This window comes from Mustela erminea, chromosome 17 (assembly GCF_009829155.1).
Source record: "Mustela erminea isolate mMusErm1 chromosome 17, mMusErm1.Pri, whole genome shotgun sequence".
Classification (NCBI taxonomy): Eukaryota; Metazoa; Chordata; class Mammalia; order Carnivora; family Mustelidae; genus Mustela; species Mustela erminea.
In genome coordinates this window covers 4769826-4788949 of record NC_045630.1, presented here as the reverse complement: position 1 = coordinate 4788949, position 19124 = coordinate 4769826, and the positions used below count along the sequence as shown (strand labels likewise).

Sequence of the window (19124 nt, the reverse complement as noted above, 5' to 3'; positions counted from 1 at the left end):
CTTTGGAAGAAAGTCAAGAAATACTCTACAGTGCAAGGAACAGGATGAGAAACTGGAATAAAGGGCCTATTACGTACTTACGTCATGAGTTAAAGACATCTGTCATGTGTGGCTGTCTAACATATATTTTTTAAAGATTTTATTTATTTATGAGAGAGAGAGAGTACCAGGGAAGGAGCAGAGGGAGAGGAGCGAGCTGATTCTGCATTGAGTGTGGAGCCCAATGTGGGGCTTGATGTCAGGACTCTGAGATCATGACCTGAGTGGAAACCAAGAGTCAGATGTTAAACTGACTGAGCCACCCAGGAGCCAAGGTCTCTTGAACAGACTCTATAGTTTGATTGTTCTCCTATTATAATTTCCACCTTTGTTGGGTAGAATGGTGCTGGCAGGTCATCTAGGTTCTGCCAAGTAGACACTCGACTTTGGAGTGAGTTACATGAGGAAAAATGCTATTCATGGATGGATGTGGCTTGGTTCTGGGCCTGGGGTTAATAGTAGAAGCATTGTTCTGTGGTGAGTTTCTGGGAAGAGTTTCTGGAAACCCAACCATAGGTTTATTTCCTCAGCCCCTTGTCCTATTTAATATCCCATAAATTCCTTTTCTGGTTAAAGTTTCCAGAGGAAGTTCTCTTTTTGGAACTAAGAGGCTTAGTTGACATTCTCTCAGTTCTAGGTAGCCTTTAGAACTGCCCTACATCCCTCCAAGGGGATGGATCACATGAAGTCTAAGCAGTGTATAACTCATGATATAAGAAGAGTACTATCCCTTTAATATTTATTCAGAAGAAGTAATCTCCCCCTACTCTGAAAACTATGGTAGACGCCTGAATTTCTTTTCTATTCAGGATGTATGGTCACTTTAAATAAAGAATACATAAATATGTTTAATAATTACAGTATCTAGGAAAAGATATTAAAGAGATCTCAAAATGTGATTTATTGGCTCATTTCCTCCTACCTATGGATCAGCTGGTTTCAGCCTGGAAAATTCTAGTGGGGAAGGGGGTCAGAGTTAACTTCTTCCTTAACTCTCTTTTTAACCTTTCTTACCTTGCTGGTGTGGCAATGTAAAGGAATAGAAAAAGCATCCATTGAAGTGACCAAAGAAAGTCTGCTTAAACAAAGAAAGTCTGCTTAAACAAAGCAGAAGTCTTTCATGAAGCTCTTTGTTGGCTCTTTGGAAGCTAGGATCAGGTCTCTCAGACTTCAGTTCCCTTACCTCAAGCAGATACTTTTCCAATCTAGATAGTTACTTGAGCTTTCTGTAGTTACTGTGCTTTCTGTAGGCATTTATTTCCAGATTTTTGCTGTTGGAGTTCCACTGCTTCTTTAGGTGGCTATACAGAGCAAACACCCAGAGCTCTCATACCTGGTTCCCATCAAGATCTTTGCCTTGACAAACTCAAGCAGTGTTGGCCAATCTCAATATAATAGCATGTTCTGTTTCCTTGCCACCAGAGCAGTTAGCTCATATGTGAGCTGAGATTCTTTGGGTGAACATTATTTATCTTATTTTAATTTAATACTTTTATTTTTAGAGAGAGAGAAAGAACGCACGCGTGAGAGTGAGAGTTGGGGAGGGGGCAGAGCAAGGGAGAGGGCGAGAGAACCTGAAGCAGATTCCATACTGAGCACGGAGCCTCAAGCAGGTTTCAGTCCAACAACTGGGAGATTGTGACCTGAGCTGAGATGAAGAGTCAGAAGCTTAACTGACTTAGCTAGTTACCCAGACACCCCATCTTTGGGTGAACAATAAACCTCAAATCTTTATGACATACAGTGATCACAAATTGAACTTTTTTCAGTAGCCCAATGGAAAGCCACCTTCCTTCTGTAAGATGAAGGGGCAAGCATCCCTCCCTAACATCTCGTAATAGAAATAAAAGACAGGTTTTTTTATTTTAAACAAAATACTTTCTAAATTTGATAAACAACTCAGCAAACATGTATGCAGTGGGTAATCAGTTGCTCTGGGGATGCAACAATAAACAAAAAATGGTACTTGCTTCCTGTGTGACAGATTTATAATTGCAAACAAATAATTGCAGAATGGCGTGTGTCGGGGAGAAATGATGTTAACCAGTCTGCTGAAATGATGTGGTCGGAGGGAAGATATCTAAAATATGAGTAATGGTGTTTTTAAGAGGAACCAAACCATAATAACTTGACGGAAAATGTCTGGATATACGAGATTGACAAGAAAATATGGGAAATTTCGAAACTGAGAAAGAAAATTAGGCTAGGAATTTGGCTCACCAAGGGGGGGAGTTTCCTTTCAATTTGCTACAGAGCAATTTTAGATTGTGATGTCTTATCTTGTGATAGACCTCAAGTGATGTCTGGGAGGCTCATGGCTTCAGACATCTGCATACTTTGTTTGGCTTTAGGGAACTACTTAAGTTGTTTGAGAACCTCAGCAAATATCAATAAGACAACTATCAGGAATTTCTAATGAGTAGAATTCTTTTCCTTGGGTCCAAATAAATGAACAACAGAAGAACTTCTCCAAGGTTGTGTTCTCTGGTCACAGTGCAATAAAATGAGAAATAGTTATCAGTAATACTTCACTATTATTACTATTATTAATATTATTATGTTATCAGAGAGAGCACAAGCAGGCAAAGTGGCAGGCAGAGACAGAGGGAGAAGCAGGTTCCCCATTGAGCAAAGAGCCTAACGCGGGACCGTATCCCAGGACACCGGGAACATGACCTAAGCCAAAAGCAGCTGCTTAATCAACTGAGCCAATCAAGCGTCCCTATTGTTATTATTATTATTAAAACAAGAATTCAAGTAAATAACAACAAAAAATTATATGAAAAATGTTTTAAAGCTCTCTAATATAATCACTGAAAAAGACACGAGCCAATGACTTAATAACAGACTTTGGATAAAATAACAAAAATTAGAGTTCCTCATAATCCAGAAAACCTCTGGGACAAAGTCATAGAAATACTCAGAGGTCAGTTCTCAGTCTTCGATGCTTTTACTATTAAAAATAATGAGAAAATAAAGAAAGCACTTAATTTGATTAGGTAGGAGGAAAAGGCACATGAAAAGTTCTAAGGAAATTAGCAGAAATGAAATAAGACAAAACCTGAAAAAGGTAAATTGGTAAGCAAGAAATGTTCCAGCAGAACTAACAAACCTAAGTGCTACTGTCACTCTTATAAGGCTGTAGCTTTATCAAAGAAGAAAAAATAAAAATAAAAAGGAGGAAAAAATACCATAGAAGAGACCATTAGCAAGGGTTCTCCAAAATAAGAGTGGAATCCTGTCAGAGGGCATGATGACAGAGGGGCAGCATTGTCACAGATGACCCAGGTAGTCAGAGGGCAGTGGCTGAAGCAAAGCTTCTTGCCATCCTGCAAATCAGGGACCCGCCTAGGGCAGGTACCTGGAATAAGGAACTCCTTCTGATACGGAGACAGAGGCAGAGGAATAGCAGCTGCTCCTCAGAATGAATCCAGAGCATCTGGGAGTGATGATTTACTATAGCTTTTTAATTTCTTCTCTGCTAGGGGGAGACCCACGCGGTCTTCCTTGGGGTTAGGAGTAAGGAGTGTGAGACTTAAAACAAGGAACAGGAGAGATTTAACATAGAGGTCCCTGAGCCCAGTTGTCGCCATGGTCTTGAAACACTCACATCTCAGGACCGCACTCAGCAGACAGCGCTGTAGCCGGGAGCCGGGCTCGCCTCCCTTTTGTCTTTCAAGTGGCACAGGAGAGCATGGGCAGAAGCTCAGCCACATCCAGAACCTCAGCTGTGGACTCTGGGAAATGTAGCCTATAGCATTTCCGATGAACAACAGAACTGAATGGATGCAAACCAAATGGAACCCACAGAAGGCGGTTGGAAAATTATGTCAAGTGCAGAGAAGTATTAATTCAGCACAATGCATCTGGATGTGAGTTTCCTTTCACTGACCCTGTTAGGGGTGTCCTGAACCTGAGAGTAAATTTTTAGCAATTCTGGATAATTCTCAGCCATTATGTACTTAAACATTGCCTGTCTTTTTTGGGTTCCACTTTCTTTTGGTTTTTAGCCTCTGAAGATTCATTACCATTATTTTCTTTCTTTCAGTTGATTCTTGCCTGTGCTCTTTTATGGTTTCAGGTCTCACATGTAGATCTTTCATCCATTTTGAGTTTATTTTTACATATAAAGTAATAAAGCCAATCCAGTTTCATTCTTTTGCTTATAGTTGTCCAGTTTTCCCAGCACCATTTGTTGGAGGGACTGTCTTTTTAGCATTGCATATTTTTGCCTCTTTTGTCATAGATTAATTGACCATATAATTGTGGATTTATTTGGGGGTTATTTTTTTGTTCCATATATTTGTGTATCTATTTTTGTACTGTCTTTGTCAGTTTAATTTTCAAGTCTGGCCAGGAACCCTAAGAAGGTTGAGAAAATTTTTTCTTCTCCTACACTTAAGTAGGGATGCTTCTAATGTAATTCCCAAACATGCAATTAAAAATAAAATTTTCGGCTGTGGCAAGGGAAGGACCTAACTGGGGGAGTTCGAGGCGGCGGGCGACGGCAGCGACCCCGGCCTGGATCTGCCCCGGCGCGGAAGTGTCCCGGGGTCCGTGGGGAGTAGGGGAGGGAGGCAGCGGCTCGGCCCGCACGGGGCACAATGTTGAACATGTGGAAGGTGCGGGAGCTGGTGGACAAAGCCACCAATGTGGTTATGAATTATTCAGAGATTGAGTCTAAGGTTCGAGAAGCAACGAATGACGATACTTGGGGACCTTCTGGGCAACTCATGGGAGAGATTGCCAAGGCTACATTTATGTATGAACAATTTCCAGAACTTATGAACATGCTTTGGTCACAAATGTTAAAAGATAACAAAAAAAACTGGAGAAGAGTTTACAAGTCATTGCTGCTTCTAGCTTACCTCATAAGGAATGGATCAGAGCGTGTTGTTACAAGTGCCAGAGAACACATTTATGATTTGCGATCCCTGGAAAATTACCACTTTGTAGATGAGCATGGCAAGGATCAAGGTATAAATATTCGCCAGAAGGTGAAAGAATTGGTTGAATTTGCCCAGGATGACGACAGGCTTCGTGAGGAGCGAAAGAAAGCAAAGAAGAGCAAAGACAAATATGTTGGGGTTTCCTCAGACAGTGTTGGAGGATTCAGATACAGTGAAAGATACGATCCTGAACCCAAATCAAAATGGGATGAAGAGTGGGATAAATACAAGAGTACTTTTCCATTCAGTGATAAATTGGGTGAACTGAGTGATAAAATTGGAAGCACAATTGATGACACCATCAGCAAGTTCCGGAGGAAAGACAGAGAAGACTCTCTAGAAAGATGCAGCGACAGTGATGAGGAAAAGAAAGCAAGAAGAGGCAGATCTCCCAAAGGTGAATTCAAAGAGGAAGAGGAGACTGTGACGACAAAGCATATCCATATCACACAGGCCACAGAGACCACCACAACCAGACACAAGCGCACAGCAAATCCTTCTAAAACCATTGATCTTGGAGCAGCAGCACATTACACAGGGGACAAAGCAAGTCCAGATCAGAATGCTTCCGCTCATACACCTCAGTCTTCACTTAAGATTTCAGTGCCTAGCAGCAAGTCATCTGGTGACCTTGTTGATCTATTTGATGGCAGCAGCCAATCGACAGGAGGATCAGCTGATTTATTTGGAGGATTTGCTGACTTTGGCTCAACTGCTGCATCAGGCAGTTTCCCTTCCCAAGTTACAGCGACAAGTGGGAATGGAGACTTTGGTGACTGGAGTGCCTTCAACCAAGCCCCATCAGGCCCTGGTGCCTCCAGTGGTGAGCTCTTTGGCAGTGCCTCACAGCCAGCTGTGGAACTTGTCAGTGGCTCTCAACCAGCTTTAGGCCCACCTCCAGCTGCCTCAAATTCTTCGGACCTGTTTGATCTTATGAGTTCATCCCAGGCAACTATGACATCTTCCCAGAGTATGAATTTCTCTATGATGAGCACTAATACTGTAGGCTTGGGGTTGCCCATGTCAAGATCACAGCCTTTGCAAAATGTTAGCACAGTGCTGCAGAAGCCTAATCCTCTCTATAATCAGAATACAGATATGGTCCAGAAACCAGTCAGCAAAACCCTGCCCTCTACTTGGTCTGACCCCAGTGTAAACATCAGCCTAGACAACTTACTACCTGGTATGCAGCCTTCCAAACCCCAGCAACCATCACTCAATACAATGATTCAACAGCAGAATATGCAGCAGCCTATGAATGTGATGACCCAAAGCTTTGGAGCTGTGAACCTCAGTTCTCCATCAAACATAATTCCTGTCCGGCCCCAAACTAACCCTTTGATGGGGGGACCCATGCCTATGAGCATGCCCAGTGTGATGACTGGCACCATGGGAATAGCGCCTCTGGGAAACACCCCAATGATGAACCAGAGCATGATGGGCATGAACATGAACATGGGGATGTCAGCTGCTGGGATGGGCCTCACAGGCACAATGGGAATGGGCATGCCCAACGTAGCCATGACTTCTGGAACTGTGCAACCCAAGCAAGATGCCTTTGCAAATTTTGCCAACTTTAGCAAATGAGAAATGGTAAAGGAGCAGATTGAATGAAGGATTTTTAGTGGTGAAGATAGGTGATGTTGGGATGGAAAATGCTAATCAACTCCTGTTTCTTTTATTAATTAGTTAAAATAAACCTACATAAAGAACCAAAAAAGGCTGTTTTATAAAAGTGAAATATCTAGTATTTCAGATGACCAGGCAAGGGCACTTCAGATGAGGCAGTCAAAATTATTTTTCCCAGTGAGAATAGACTACTCGTGGGGTAGTGAGACCTTGAAAGCCTTTATAAATTGAAGAGCCCATTTTAACATCATGATTTGTGGGAAGACTGGAATAGGGCTGAATAAATGTGTTTGAATCTCTAATTTTATACTTTTCTTTTCCTGAGGAACTTGATTTTTCTGTCCCTGAATCGCCTTGTCCCTGAATCGCCTTGTCTGTTCCTTTTACTACCACTCTTGAGTCCATAAATGAAATCATTAATGTTGGATGATCAGTTTTTTATAAAAATATATATTTTTGTCCAAAAAAAGGCATACATAGGTGATTATGGCTAAATCAAAGGTAACTGGAATGTATATTACTTTTGCTAATGTTCCAGCAACTCTGCTATTCCTATTATACTATTCCAAATTTTTATTGTAACGAAACCTCTTCAAGCGACTTGTGATAGCTATGGGACTTTTCCCATATCTTCTGCTATAATTATCCTTTGCAGAACTAGGAAAAAAAATTTTTTTTTTCAGGACTGCTCTATGGTTTCCTTTAAAAGAAAAAAAAAACCCTCCAGTATTTTTGTTTGTTTTTAGCAGTCATTATTTACAATTTGCAGTGGTTAACTTGGCAAGGCTTCTTTCCGTGTTTATCCCTGTAGCCACCACTTCTCAGTCAGGAACAGTTGAAAGAGAAAAATATTTATTTTTATTTTTTTGGTGTCTTTTAAAAAATTGAAAAGGTAAAAATTCATTAAAATCTTAAGTTAAATATAAATGTTAGAACTCAGCAATGTTGGCTTTTAGATTTTATACAGTATTCGTTTGGTTTTGGTTTTGAGTGTATATAATACGGCATTACCAGTATGGTTCCAATAGAGAGGAGTTAAATATATATTATTAAAGGAGACCTGTAGCAGTCAAAAGGTTTTATTGATTTAATGGCAAATAAAGGAGATTAATTAAAATGTTTTCATTTTTCCTGCTGTAATTCTGCATTAAGCTCACATGAAAATCATGATCCTAGAGTTTGGAATGCACAATTAATTGTTTCACCCTCCACCTGGGAATATTTTTAAAAATAAATATTATAATATAGGTATCAAATTATTACCTCCCCACTTTGTGTTGAAATTTTTTTTTTATTAAACTGATAAAACTTTGTTTCCATTGTATTCATAATGTTCTGTTATACATAACATTAAAATGTCCATTAAAATAAAAAAAAATAAAATTTTCCTCTTACTTGAAGGTCATGATGACTCTGGGAAGAGCTATGAAAGCTGTTTCCTATCACCATAATCCCTCAGACGCATTCTCTCACAGCAAGCAGGGCCAGGGAGATTGTGGTGAAAAAGCTTTCTTGGGAGCAGAACCCACAAATACTCTCTTTTTACGTGGGTCAGGACCTAGTGTGTCCCACTAGGTTTTGCCAATCCAATTAAAAGAGGCAAGGCATCTTGGCTGTTGGTCAAGGCAAAAGGCTAAAGGTGGGGCCCAGGTCATTGCCACTGTGAGACTGAATCTCGCATGAGTCACAGATGTGCAGAAAGGAGACACTGTACGTAGTTCACAGGCGCTGGTGCATGGCCGCACCGACCCGAGAGCCTCCTACTCTTGTCTTCCACATTACAGTGTGCTTATAAAATAGACTCTTATCCTGCCACTACCCTGTTTAAAATCCTCTGATGACTCCTTCCTTACCTTCAAAGTAAAACCCAAATATGTTATAGAAGACCATTCATGATCTTAGCCACTAGGGACTTCCCCACTTGAGCCATTCAAAACATTTTGGTGTTTCATGAACATATTTCATTGTCCCAAATCTCTGGGCGGAGTCAACCATTCTCTGGTATCCCAGACTGAATCAATGAACTCTCTGTCAAAGGACTTTTGGACTTGAGAAGAGAGAAATTGAGGGTGGGGGAGACATACCATCTCAGATGGTAGAAGGTGCAGAAGGTCAAACTCAAGAGTTGCTGGTGACCATGTTTTAACCAAATATGGAGAAAACCACTCAGCAGTGAGAGAGGACGAGTCCCACAGGCAGATAAATGAGAAAAAGTCTGAGCAAGGCTTGGTAGCAACGAGTCCCCAGTTCCAACTGGGTTTTAGTATATTGCTGACCTGGCGAACTCCTCCTTAGCCTTAAGCGTTGCCTGTGAGTTGGGGTGCCTGGGTGGCTCAGTGGGTTAAAGACTCTGCCTTCGGCTCGGGTCACGATCCCGGCGTCCCAGGATGGAGCCCTACATTGGGCTCTCTGCTCAGCAGGGGGCCTGCTCCCTCCTCTCTCTCCACCTGTCTCTCTACTTGTGATCTGTCAAATAAATAAATAAAATCTTAAAAAAAAAAAAAAAAGGAGCTGCCTGTGAGACATTACACAAAAATAAGAGAATGAGTTTGTGGTCTCCAGTGAAAGTGCCACAGAGAGCAAACCATCCAGAGTACTCCCTTCTGTTTGTCTGCTTGGAATAGCAAATGACTGAAGGACAGGTGACATCCAGTTGTTGCCAGCTTTGTCCTTAAAGAATGTGCACAAGGGGGCGCCTGGGTGGCTCAGCTATTAAGCGTCTGCCTTCAGTTCAGGTCATGATCCCAGGGTCCTGGGATCCAGCCCCTCATCAGGCTTCCTGCTTGGAGGGAAGCCTGCTTCTCCCTCTCCCACTCCCCCTGCCCGTGTTCCTGCTGTAGCTATCTCTCCTTGCCAAATAAAATCTTTAAAAAAAAAAAAAAGTGCCCAAGTCTTTTATTTATAAAAACATTTTTGAGACTAATTCTCAGCAATTAAGATAGTATCCTGAGCTTTGTGAAAAAAAACCCTGATAATCTGAATTTTATAAAGGTAACGTGTTTGGAGGATTCAATGGAAAAAATATGCCTGTTAAATATTTTCCTTCTGCAAACTGCCTCTGAGGTACAAATTCAGGCCAGCAATATGTGGAATGCAAGAAAGAATCTAAAGAATTAAGTTAGAACACACTGATCACCTGCAGAACATTCCTTCTGGGCTTCAACATGGAGCAAGTTTGTGCCCATTGACGTTGAGGTGTGGAAATTTATACCCTAGAAATTTCCCTTTCATTGTTCGCACAAGTTAATACCTGGGAAGCTGTTTGGGAAAAGCTGCAGTGGGGTGTGCCTGGGATGATTCCTTCCTTTTCATTCGTAAGAAGCTGGCTCAGCTCTCTCGGCATCTGGGCAGGCAGTGACTGAGCAGTCTCCTCGGTGCCAGCGGAGAGAGGGAGCCCATGCCGCAGCTCCTTCCGCGCAGCTGGAAGGGGTGCCGCCATCCCAGAAGTGGGTAAAGGTAGAGGCGAGGAGCCGGGGCACCAGAGGAGTAGAATAGGATGTTTATAGCCTCGTCTTCCAACTGGAGTCCCCCTCAACCTATCAGTACACAAAGACGAAGGAGAGTTTTCCTCCCTTGCCTTTCTTTATTTAAAAAACCCAAACCCCAAAAACCTTCTTAGGCTTTGCATAACAAGGAGCTCAAAAGCAGGGGAGGGAAGAAACTCCTGGTATCTGCAAAGCTGTCTGAATTAGGGACTAGTCAGTGCCTCCTGGGCCTATTTTGCATGATTTTCCAAAATATCATTATTCCAAACTCTCGGGTGCCAGGGTCGTCTTGGCAATGAACCCTGGGTCCAGTCCACACCAAGCCCCTCAGTCTCTCCAAGAGCAGGACCCAGCCCGGATCTCCTTATTTGGGTATTAGGAAGGCAGGACCTCTTCAGACCACTTGGAGAACCTGACAGCTGGAGGGAATTAAAGGCAGGTTAACAGACATTTGAGTTGTAACTGGGCTCTGAATCATGAAAGAAGCTGGGCCTTCCCTTCTGAGCCCAGGGCCCCCCTCCCTTGCCTCACTAATCTCAGGAATGTGCTAAATGGAGGAAGCAGATGGTTGGTTTCACTTTTTAAAAGTCATAACAACTCAGAGAAACTGGCAGAGATGAGATTCCCCTCAGGGCTTCCTCTTCTCAGTGATGCAACTGGCCCTTTGCAGTCAGGGGTGATGCAAACAGCTTGGGCTGGCCCAGAAGGAATCTCTGGTGGGTGGAACAGTCAGGGGGATTTTCTTTCAGTTAGGATAAAAACTGGCATCCCTGCCCAGTGGGAGGAGCAAGCCACGAGGGCTTTCACTGTCTGGAATCCGGCCAGTGATGGAGACGCGGCCGCGGGGACGGAGTCTGTGCTCTGGATGGCTCAGCTCCCCTGATGTTCAGTAGATCTTTGTTTCCTCCATGGAGGGGTCTTGCTTTGACCACCTTAAGCAAAGACTGAAATAGTTTGCTCTCCTTGGGGAGGGAAACTGATCCCGCAGATCTCTTTTTAATCTCACATGCCCTCTTTGTGACTTGCCCTCCTCCAGGGACTCCCGGCTACAGAAAGTAGAAGGCAGCGCACAGTAGATCAGGGCCGGGCTAGCCTGTGTGCGCAGCAACTGAAGGACAGACTTGCTCAGGAGGCCCTCTGCGTCAAAACAGAAGTGCTGACTCCATTGAAAGGGTGTGTGCTTAACGAGATCATTTCCAGGAGTGATGACAGAGTTATAAGGGCCATAGGGCCTCCTACTCCCGCTGACTTGATTTGTAAATTACACCCTGTCTTCTCCCCAGAGAAAAGAAGACTGTGGTGACTGATTACCAAAACAAACAAAATGAGTGACGACGTGATCAGTCTAAACAGAAGACCTAAGACAGGTAGAGGGAAGCGCTTGGTTAATAAATACGCCAAAAGGAACATCGATATTATTACTGGGAATTGCACACTCAGGGAGTCAAAAGAAAGTAGTCCGAGAAAGTAGGCAAACAGCCGACTAGGAAGCGAAGAGGGAAGGGAGGCAGCAGCAGTGACAGAATACCTAGCATTCCGCTTTCAACAGGCACTTTTTATAGCCTAAATCGCCCAGTCCTAGAACAGCTAGAAGAGCAGTAACCATTTCCTGTTTTACGAAAGAACATTTGTCTTTTCAGGTCCAGAAGACAGTGAGGCTCAGTGCTTAACAGTGTGTTCTAGAGAACCAGGCAGGGGTTCAAAGCCTGGTCCCACCAAGTACTATCTATCTGTGTGCTTTCTGGCACACTCTTTAACCTCTTCATGCCCCATCGCTGAGATGAGAATAAAGTAGGTTACATGAGACAGGCTGAATACAGCAAGTACACTAGCACCTAGAACACAGTGAATGCTCAAAACCCATTAGTTATTATATAGAAACTGGTGGGTGTGGGTGGGGCACGACTGAATTGTGTTTTGTTTTGTTTGCATTTTTGGTTTTTTCTTCCTAGATTTCTGTCTTCGTCTGTTCAGGCTGCTGTAACAGAATGTCATAGACGGGGGGCTTATAAACAATAGAAGTTGATTTTTCACAGTTCTGCAGTCAAGGTCCCAGCAGATCTGGTGTCTGGGGAGGACTACCTGATTCACAGACAGCCGTCTCTCACGGCGCCCTCACATGCTGGAGGGCTGAGGGAGCTCTCTCTTCTGCGTGCATGTGGGTTTATGAGGGCACTAATGCCAGTCAGGAGGGCTCACCTCTCATTACCTAGTTATCCCCCCAAAACCCCACCTTGTAATACCATTACATTCGTGATTAGGATTTCAATATAGGAATTTTGAGGGGACACAAAGCAATCTATAGTACTCTCTTTTTAAAAACTACATTCGGGGGTCACTAAGCATCTGACTCTTGACTGCAGTGTGGGTCATGAGCTCAGGATCACGGGAGTCCATGTTGGACTCCACACTGGGCGTGGAGTCTGCTTAAGATTCTCTCTCTCCTTCTCCCTCAGCTCCTCCTCCTCCTGCTCATGGGAGCTCTTTCTTAAAAAAATAATTAATTAATTGAATTTAAAACCAAAGGGCAGGGCGCCTGGGTGGCTCAGTGGGTTAGGCCGCTGCCTTCGGCTCGGGTCATGATCTCGGGGTCCTGGGATCAAGTCCCGCGTCGGGCTCTCTGCTCAGCAGGGAGCCTGCTTCTCTCTCTCTGGCTGCCTCTCCGTCTACTTGTGATTTCTCTCTGTCAAATAAATAAATAAAATCTTAATAAATAAATAAATAAATATAAATAAAACCAAAGGGCACCTGGGTGGTGCAGTCAATTAAATAAGACTCTTGGTTTCATCTCAGGTTGTGATCTCAGGGTTGTGGGGTCAAGCCCCGTGTCACACTCCATGCTCAGCACAGAATCTTCTTGAGGTTCTCTCCTTCTCTCTCTGCCCCTCCCCAAGCCCCCTTCCTCTCAAAAAATAAATAAATAAAATAAAAGGTCATCATCAAACCAAGGTCATCCAGATTTTCTCCTATGTTATCTTCTAGGAATTTGATACGTTTAGGTCTGTGGTCCATTTTGAGTTGATTTTTGTGAAACACATAAAGTTTATGTTCAGATTTTTGATTTTTACATGTAGATATCCGGTTGTTCCAGCACCATTTTTTTTTTTTTTTTGAAAAGTCCATCTTTATTCCACTGTATTGCCTTTGTTCCCTTTGTCAAAGGTTGCTCGACTATATTCTTGTGGGCCTGTCCCAGAGATCTCTATTTCACTCCATTGATCTATTTGTCTCGTCTTTCACCAACACAGAATTTGTTTTTTATGAACAAAAGCTGGGAAATTTTAAAAAAATTTTTTCACTCTTTATTATTAAATGCCACAGCTGTAACTTCTTGCCCAAGGGTCAAGCCTCAGAGCACTCTGGCCCTGAGATCAAGAAGGACATTGTCTGGGGTTATGGACATTGGGGAGGGTATGTGCTTTGGTGAGTGCTGTGAAGTGTGTAAACCTGGAGATTCACAGACCTGTACCCCTGGGGATAAAAATATATGTTTATTAAAAAAAAAAAAAAAAAAAGAAGGACATTGTCTCCCTAGTGCCCTTGGCTACTGCCTCAGCTCGTAGTTTTCAGCTGCCAGGTTCCTGTCCCCATTGGACTAGTCTTCAGGGTGTGGAGGCCATGAAGCCTGAATCATAGTGGCTCTCAAAGCAACCTCTCATTAAGAGTCTTCTCTTTGGGGGGCGCCTGGGTGGCTCAGTGGGTTAAGCCACTGCCTCCAGCTCAGGTCAGGATCTCGGGGTCCCAGGATCGAGTCTCGCATCAGGCTCTCTGCTCAGCGGGGATCTGCTTTCCTCTCTCTCTCTCTCTGCCTGCCTCTCTGTCTACTTGTGATCTCTCTCTGTCAAATAAATAAATAAAATCTTAAAAAAAAAAAAAGATTCTTCTCTTTGGGGCAAAAAATGGGATCCAGATGCCTGATGATGGCCTGCAGGCACAGGTTGTTCCTGCGGGCCAGGTGCATGTGCAGGTAATACTTGTAGCTTATGAGCCACCTGCTAGCCTTTCCTTGGCTACCCTCTTCCCTGGTGAGGAATTTCTACGGCCAAGTGGATATGGCTACCTGGTTCCGTGAACTACCGTATTTACCTGCTTCCAGGCCTACCTGCTTGGGTTTTTGCCCTATGTCCATCCTCCAGAGAGTGAACCATGCTTGGTGTGCACGTCGTTGGCCCTCAGAATGGTCAAGGCAGCAAGGATAGGAAAGGTTGGGAGAGAGGAGGGCTGTGAAGATTGCCTGGATGTGTAAGGTGTTGACACACTGTCATATGAGACCCTTCAGAGCCAAGGCCCAGAAGAGCAGGGAGGGGGTAAGGGACAGGAGCTGGCTTTTGGCACCATCATTTTCCAGACCAACTCTCAAGAGGCCAAGAATTCCAAATTTGTAACAGGCTTTCCAGATTATTATGGGAGCATATTTGTCAAAGTAAGAGGGCAGAACATATTTTATTTAACAGCGTGATGCTTGATTTTAACCTTTATGCTATATAAGGTAAGGACCTCTTTGTACTCTGCCTATGGCTCCACAAATTTTGAGGGTAGGCCTGCAAGTTCTTTCAACTTTATTTTTTTTTTTTAAGAGGTGGGGAGCTGCAGAGGGAGAGGGTGAGAGAGAATCTTAAGCGGCCTCAATACCCAGCATAGCCCCTGACATGGGCTCAATCTCATGACCCTGAAGTCATGACCTGAGCTGAAATCAAGAGTTGGACGTTGAACTGACTGAGCCACCCAGATTCCTCACCAACCCCCCCCAACATTTTCAACTCTTTTAATGAGGTCAGCTCACCCTTACTAAAAAAAAACTGCTTCTCCTAGATTTCTTCCAGTTTTACCCACTGGTCAAGTATGAAATTTAAGGCTGAACCAGAGAAAGTACGCTCATCCTGTTAAGTTAAAGTGCAGTTTGTTCTGGGCCCCGAGTCTCCCTGTCTCTTCTCAAGAACCATTAACTTATGCTGCAGTCCATGAACTCACTCTCTTTCTTTCTAAAACTCATCGGAAAGATGACCCCAAGAACTTGGATGGGTAGGCTGCAGTATCTACCCATCTCCATAGTTCATCATACAATGGAACAGAGCCAGAGGGGGGAACAGGGAGCCGGCTTTGGGCTGGGGGTCTGAGGAGGAGTTCTCTCCTCCTACCACATTCACGGGCAGAACTCTAAGAGGAGGCTACAAAGTCTGAATGTGAATTGGGTCTTCCAAACCATTATAATCTATATAAGATGATAAAATATGTTTAATTTAACAGTCTTTTAGTTTGACTTGGAATTTTCGAAGATTTAGAATATGGTACGTGGCTCTTCATTTATTTTTCCAGCCCTGGACCTGAGAATCTTAGGAGGAGATCTGCTTAGAAGCTATGCTGCTCCTCTTGCTGGAAAAGGCCTGGCAGAGTTTCCATCCCAGTCTACTTTTAAGCCTGACCTCTGGCTGATCTTTACTATCTTGCTGGTTTAAGGTAAGGAGGTCCTATACAGCTTTTCCAAATGGCCTCAGCTTGTTTTGGTTCTGTGTTTTCTTAGGTCCTTCCTGAAGTTTTCCCCTATCCTGGGTATGTTGAGAATTAGCAGAAAAGGATAAAGCCCTCTGCATTCCACTCATTTTTCTCACTCCAACCTCAAAAACACAGGCACACACATGTACAGAGTCAAACAAGATTCCTGTGAAACTGGGAAACAGAAAAAAAAAAAAAACCGCTGATATTTTCTGGAGCTTCCTTCTACCTCTTACTGCTCTAGGGCATTTTCCACTCAAACCCATTGACTTAAACAAAAAAACAGCCTTAAGACAAAAGAAAAAGGAAGGGTTCTTGTCTGAACATGGAAAACAAAATTCAAAAATAACTCATATCCTCATATTTTCCTACAGACATGATGTAAGCATTATCCAGTTAAGGAACTGCTGACACCAATAACATGATTTCTGGTCCTTTAATCTTCTTCTTTCCCATCAAATGTTTTCTCAAACCTGGGTTCTGGTCAGTGACTCTTGAATACAACCTCATAAATAATCACCCCAAGATGACTACAAGAAAATCTTGGAGGTGCAGCCCCCTTTAAACTTGCACTTGTATTTTTATATACATATATATTTACAGGTCTTATGTCTTATAAATAGCTCTTTAAATTTTCCTGATATGGTGAAGGGGACTGAAGGACATAGAGATGGGATAAATGCAGTCAAATGCATTGGGAAGGTAACCAAATAGTGTTGATAAATTTGGGTCCAACTCAACAGGTTTTAAAAGTATCAAGACATTAAGATAATTCATCAGGCCATTCATTCATTCATCTAATATTTGTTTCCTTTCTTCTACTCTAACAAAAATGGATTAAAGCAGCTAAACTGAACTTATGGTGCTCAATCACAAGGATTGTGTACACTATTATGGACAAAATAAGATTGTGATACATTGGATCACAAAACTACTGGGAAAGGAAAACACGCATTTGAGAAAGTTAAAACAATGTCTTTGTCAGATATCATACCCTCCATTTTACATCATTTCCTCAGTTCATTTTCTATATGATGACCAGCGTCATCTCTTTATAATGAAAACCTCATCACATAAACCCTGTGACCTTGTCTAGGTCCACCATTCAAGATCCACCTGTGTGTGGAATGGGAGGCGGTGGACAGACATGAAACTCTCAGAAGCCCTCTGCATTCCCTTTTGTCTCTCTTCAAAGGTGAACACTCAACCCATCTTTTCATCTGTTCTCAGCTCAAGCCACAATCCCACACTTCACCTCACCTCTGTGATCTTTCTTCTGACCTCATATAGCCCTCTTTCCCTCTGTGATCTTTTTTTTTTTTTTAAGATTTTATTTATATATTTGTCATAGAGAGAGAGGTGAGAGCAAGCACAGGCAGACAGAGTGGCAGGCAGAGGCAGAGGGAGAAGCAGGCTCCCTGCCAAGCAAGGAGCCCGATGTGGGACTCGATCCCAGGACGCTGGGATTATGACCTGAGCCGAAGGCAGCCACTTAACCAACTGAGCCACCCAGGTGTCCCTCTCTCTGTGATCTTTAAAGCACCTATTTCTTTAGCATTCATTTAGCTTCGAGTCAGCCACAGCATCTCAAAAAAAGTACTATGATTTATGATATTCTTCTTGTTTTTCATGTTATTTTGCCTTCACTGTAGGTATTTTTGTGTTTAAGTTTATTTCTTGGTGTTTATTCTTATTTTTAAATTTTTTTACTTGACTACAGTTGACACACAATGCTATATTAGTTTCTGTGCAACACTGTGGTTCAACTTTGCTATTCTCTACATTATAATTGTGCATGTTTTACTTTTATAGTTAAGATCTCGTTATACATGCTCAATGGATATTTATTGATTGGGTAACCAGTGGCTGAGTGAAAGGCAAACATATTAGAGCATGTAATAGGCAGTAATTTACTCAGCCAGAGAAAGAGAAATAGCAGAATATAATCTACACAAATATATAAAGGGAGAGAGAGAGAAGAAAGACGTTGTTCTGAGGTAGCACACATGAATATTCAAGAGTTTCACAAACTGAAAGTCGTACTTTCCTTCCTTATTCACTTCTTCACATCATAACAGATATTAGGAATTTTAGGTTTGCATCTGATTTAATCCTCATGCATTTTAATGTCTCTGGTTTTGATTAAAGGAGGCATTTAGACTCCAGTAGTACATGTCTCTCTTCAGCATTTCACTCTAAAGAAAACATGGCCAGAATATGGGCCAGACTATGGGAGGAACCCCTGACATGGATACTTCAGGAAGAATTCTACATGGGGAAATTGGAAGAGATTACACTGAAAATCTTTCCCACCTTATGATTGCCAGAGTAAATGAAAACCAATTTGCAATCTAAATATAATAATTAAGTCTGCAGTTTTATTTAGAAATTAAGTTGATGACATAAGTCTATGACATAAAGTCATAATTCAAGTATCTCCTAGATTCCACTCAGTAAATACAGTTGACGCTTTTATTCAACCTATATCTACCTTTTCAACTCTTGGATGGAATAACAAATGTTAAACACATAAACTTGAATAATCTTTTCTTGCTCTTCACATACTGTTCAATGATTCCTCCCATCTTACCAATACTTTCTTTCTGGAATTTGATTTATTAATTGAGGTTCAAATAAAACACATCCTTCTATATGAAGTCTGTCTTGATCCGTCCTGAAAGTTAGGGCTTTGTCTATTCTGAGCCAACAACTTTTTTCTTAGAGTATTTAATACACTGGATTTTGAAGGTGACCCCAAAGAATTATAAGTTCCTCAGCTTTAAGGACTGAGCTCTATTTAGTACTAAACCTATGATAGATGCTTGATAATTGGAGTGAAAAAAAGTACAAAGTAGTAAAATTTAAGCAACAGAATAAAAAGTAATGAACAGCCAGTACTGAATGAATAATTTCTTTTTTCCCAGGTACTAGATTAGACACTGACAAAAGGCACCCCGGAGTTCACAGTTCAGTGGGGGAATGCGTGTGGCATTCTCTAGAACCTTATTCTCATTCTCAGTGGACAGCCATTCAGATATATTTCCTTAGCTGGTGACCTTTCAGATGTAGCTGGGTTCACTTGACCTTTTGGAGGATATGTAAGCATCTGTGATTAGAATCCACAGTCTATGGCATTTATATGAAATTTTAAATATGGTAACCACTTCATTCAGATCCTGGGTCTTAACCAGTTTACTGCTCCTATCAGCACCTCAACATTTCACTACATGTTTGAATACCACACACAGGCCATCAAGAACAAGGAAAGATACTTTAGGATCACCTTTCTGAGCACCATCCCTCACGATTCCCAGGTATATGCATCTGGTTGTTTCCACGGAGTCCCTTCTACAATTAGAACTGGGGGAATTTATTTATTTATTTTTTTAAAGATTTTATTTATTGAAGATTAGTTGATCATAAAGTTGAGGGTCCATATCTGGGTTCTCTACTCTGTTCCACTGGTCTATGTCCATGTTTTTGGGCCAGTACCATGCTGTCTTGGTGATCACAGCTTTGTAGTAAAGTT

General features: G+C 42.3%; 1 protein-coding gene and 1 long non-coding RNA gene across 2 annotated transcripts in view; one reads left to right on the top strand and one right to left on the bottom strand.

Annotated features, from left to right (window-relative positions):
* The window catches only part of LOC116575987, a 203835-nt gene that overhangs the window by 127566 nt on the left and 57145 nt on the right, over nt 1-19124 (bottom strand). The gene's annotated exons all lie outside the window — the stretch shown is intronic.
* On the top strand, nt 4501-6801 carry LOC116575979 (clathrin interactor 1-like). Its single transcript, XM_032317606.1, has one exon. It carries the CDS (start codon nt 4644-4646, stop codon nt 6573-6575), a length of 1932 nt encoding a protein of 643 aa, XP_032173497.1. The 5' UTR covers nt 4501-4643; the 3' UTR covers nt 6576-6801.

What these genes read in the sequence shown, in the direction of transcription:
- LOC116575979 (XM_032317606.1), top strand. Translation starts at nt 4,644, where the DNA reads ATGTTGAACATGTGGAAGGTGCGGGAGCTGGTGGACAAAGCCACCAAT.